The sequence below is a fragment of the Primulina eburnea genome, unplaced genomic scaffold (genome assembly GCF_022965805.1).
Source record: "Primulina eburnea isolate SZY01 unplaced genomic scaffold, ASM2296580v1 ctg128_ERROPOS2300000, whole genome shotgun sequence".
In the NCBI taxonomy this organism is placed as follows: domain Eukaryota; kingdom Viridiplantae; phylum Streptophyta; class Magnoliopsida; order Lamiales; family Gesneriaceae; genus Primulina; species Primulina eburnea.
Window position 1 is genome coordinate 249,593 of NW_027330812.1, and position 3,443 is coordinate 253,035.

General features: G+C 42.4%; 1 protein-coding gene across 1 annotated transcript; it reads right to left on the minus strand.

Annotated features, from left to right (window-relative positions):
* Positions 1-224: 224 nt before the first annotated feature.
* Positions 225-1,795, minus strand: LOC140820627 (uncharacterized). The gene is made up of 2 exons (XM_073180929.1): positions 654-1,795; positions 225-342 (listed from the first exon to the last, which is right to left on the minus strand). Exons 1-2 carry the CDS (start codon positions 1,792-1,794, stop codon positions 308-310), a joined length of 1,176 nt encoding a protein of 391 aa, XP_073037030.1. The 5' UTR covers position 1,795; the 3' UTR covers positions 225-307.
* Between the last annotated feature and the right edge of the window lie 1,648 nt (positions 1,796-3,443).

Consider the following 3,443-nt stretch of genomic DNA (forward strand, 5'->3'; position numbering starts at 1 on the left):
TTCCACGCTAACAGGAGTAAAAGGTCCCCAAATATCTATGTGAACCAAATCAAAAGCATTCTCAGAAATGGAGCCAGTAGATGTGAAGGGTAATCGCTTTTGTTTGGACATATGACAAATAGAACAGTGTGATACATCATTGACTACAGGATGAAAATGTAATTCGTGACCTACAACAGAAATTTTTTTAAGGGATGGATGTCCCATTCTAAAATGCCAAAGGCTTGTTTTATTGGAAGAAACTGTACAAATTGTTGGTGTGGACATGGCTGTGGAATCAGTGAGGACATACAGATTGCCAAGGCGTCTACCCATCCCAATCACTTTCTTGGTTGCTGGATCCTGTATAGAACAAGAATCAGAAACAAAGGATACTAAGCAAGAAGTCTGGGCAGTAAGTGAACTGATAGACAAAAGGTTAAGGTGAAATTGAGGGACTAGCAAGACATCTTTCAAGATAAGGACCGAGGACAAATGAACCACACCAATGTGTGTGGCCTGGACTGTGGCACCATTTGGTAATCTCACTGATATGGTACAAGGTTTACAAGATTTGAATGAAGACAATGCACAACAAATATGATGAGTAGCTCCTGTGTCTAGGATCCACTCTGAACTTGCGGTGTGAAAATGTGAAGAAGAAAGAAGTGTACCATGAAAGCATGACACAGAAGGTTCCTCTTGCTGCTGAGCCTGAGCAGAGACAGAGCCAAGGTGAAGTTGTGCAGTAAGAAAAGTAAGAAGTTGCTGGCATTGGTTCGGAGTTAAGCTATCACCCAACTGAGATGTAGATTGGTTAGAGATATCAGCATAGGGAACATTAACACCATCGTGAGGAGCATTGATAGCATTAATGTGACCCCGTGGCTGTTGTTGCTGAAACCTTGGATGACCAGGAGGAAATCCATGCAGCTTGTAACACTTATCCACGGTATGACCTGTGTAATGACAGTGAGAACAAATGAGCTTATCATTCCGACTTAGTTTGTCAAACTTACCTCCCTTCAAATTAAAGGAACTTGAACTCTTTGCCGCAGTTGCATTTGAAGAATGAACTACGGTGATTTGAGACAAATTCTGATGTATAGAGCGTTGACGTTCTTCCTGTATAACCAGGGAAAACACCTTGTAAATTACAGGCAGAGGATCCATCATAAGAATCTGCGCACGGATCAGAGCATATGAATCATTGAGTCCCATCAGAAACTGAAGTACGCATTCCTGATTTTGAAAATTCACAAGTTGTGTCATAGATCCACAATGACAAGGAGCTATAGGTTGAAAATCCTTGAGCTCATCCCAAAGTGTGCGCAGACGAGTATAATAAGCACTAATATTCATTGAACCTTGATGAAGATCCGTGAGTAGCCTTTTGATTTGAAAAATGCGCGGAGCGTTGCTCTGAAGAAATCGATCTCTGAGATCGATCCACATCTCCGACGCTGTAGGAATATACATCAGACTATCCGCGATGTCGCGGGAAACCGAATTGAGTATCCAAGAGATGACCATACTGTTACAGCGCAGCCACGCACCATACAACAAGTCATCAGGCGGTGGTTGTACGATTGTGCGATCAACAAAACCTAGCTTGTTCTTCGCGGTTAACGCCATAATCATAGCTCGATTCCAGGTATTAAAATTGTTACCAGTGAGTTGGTGAGACACCAAAACTAGACCTGGATGATCGCCATTTTGAAGATAGAAAGGACTACTGGAGTCTTCAACATGATTTCGAGACATCAGAGTAGAGGATTGAGTTGCTTGATTATTTGCTTGATTCCCCTTTGCCATGGAAGACTGAGCTAGAGAACAAAAGGCTAAAACGCACAATTTCTAGTGCTTTGATACCATATTACAAGTAAAGGAATTGATCAAACATCAACTAACTTTATTGAATGAAGAAGTCGCATTTATATACAGTGCAAGAGGGGTTTATTGTGGTTGTGCGTGTGTGTAATGCCACGTGTGTTCTAATAGAGAGGGCTCGATTTCATGGGTTATGGGACTTGGCTTGCTTAGGGCTGGGACCAGGGCTAGCTATGGTCCGTGAGGGGTCAAGGGAAGAGTCCTAGCCACGCTAGGAATCGAGTTAAGGGCTGGGGGAGGAGTCCTAGCCATGCTAGGACTCCCATCCGAGAGCACCAAGAAGTTGCGCAGGATTTCAGCAACTTGTGCAGGGTTGGTTGGCTCGGTCAGGGGCTGGGGTCAGGGCTAGGTTAGGTCCTTAGGGTCATAAGAAGGGGCTCAAGGGGCTGGTTCGAGGTCTGGTATGGTTGGGTTCAGGCAGGGCCGATCAGAAGCATGAGAGCGTGAGGAAGGCCATAGGCGTGCAAGCTGCTGTGTATTTGCAGTGCTTCGTGCGTGGGGTTCAGTGGCTTGGGATGCTCTGGGATTAGTCTGGGCGTGGTTCAGGGAGGGTTAGGTTCATGAGGGGTCGAGTGGTTCACAGCTAGTTGAGTCCTTGAAACGTCCTCATCTTTTATTGCTTTAAAAGTACTAGAATATTTTTTTTTTTAATCTCTCACATTTTCGGTCATTGCATGCACATGCGCATAAAAATAATCTTGCACCATTTTAAAGTAAATCATCCAACTAGTATTTGAAAATTGAAAGGAATAGTCAAACCAGAAATCGTAAAACGTTTTACCAAACCTAAAAAGCAATAATTTGAAAAGTAAAGCCCATACTAAACCTCTCAAAAATCTCTCAAAAAGCATAAGTAAATAATCTTAAAAATCTTTAACATAATTCATAAGTCATAATCGTAAATGCGGAAAAGTAGAAGCGCTGGTCCTCGGGTTGTGTGCACCTTCAGTCCAGTAGTATCACCCGTCAAGTCCTCCCTCAAAACCACCTACATCCATCACACCTAGTGAGTCTAAAGACTCAACACACCATAATCTTTATAACGAGTAATACGTAATACAGTCAACATATAACGGTGAAAAATATTTGTAATTAAAATATCGTTTTCATGAAGATGCATAAACATAAACATTTTCGTAAACATTTTCATGATGCATAAAACTTTAAGCATAAACATTTTCATGACATGCATAAATAAACCTTAATCTTTTTCCTTTTTCCTCAACATGACATAACATTTAAACATGATCATAAACATTTTCCTTTTCATTTTCCTTTTCCTTTGTTGAATTCAGATCGTTAATTGTGACTTTCCTCTCATGACATGACCTCTCGATGGATCCATCAGAAATATAACCACAGTACTGGGCGGCGGGGGACACCAGCAACACTCTCACCGGTCAACTGGGCCCTGACCTAACATGAATCGAATAGAAATACGATCGTCGGGGCTCCCAATGGGCTTTCCCCTCACGACATTCCTATCCTAACCTCAAACCTCATAACCTCTTAACCTCTTGTTCGCAATAATGGAAACACGATCGTCGGGCTCCCACTGGGACCATCACCCTCAC

Excerpts from the sequence above, each read along its gene's own strand:
- LOC140820627 (XM_073180929.1), bottom strand. The coding sequence starts at position 1,794 with ATGGCAAAGGGGAATCAAGCAAATAATCAAGCAACTCAATCCTCTACT. Across the intron at positions 343-653 it reads TTCTGTGTCATGCTTTCATG|GATCCAGCAACCAAGAAAGT; the intron begins GTACACTTCTTT and ends TGTTCTATACAG.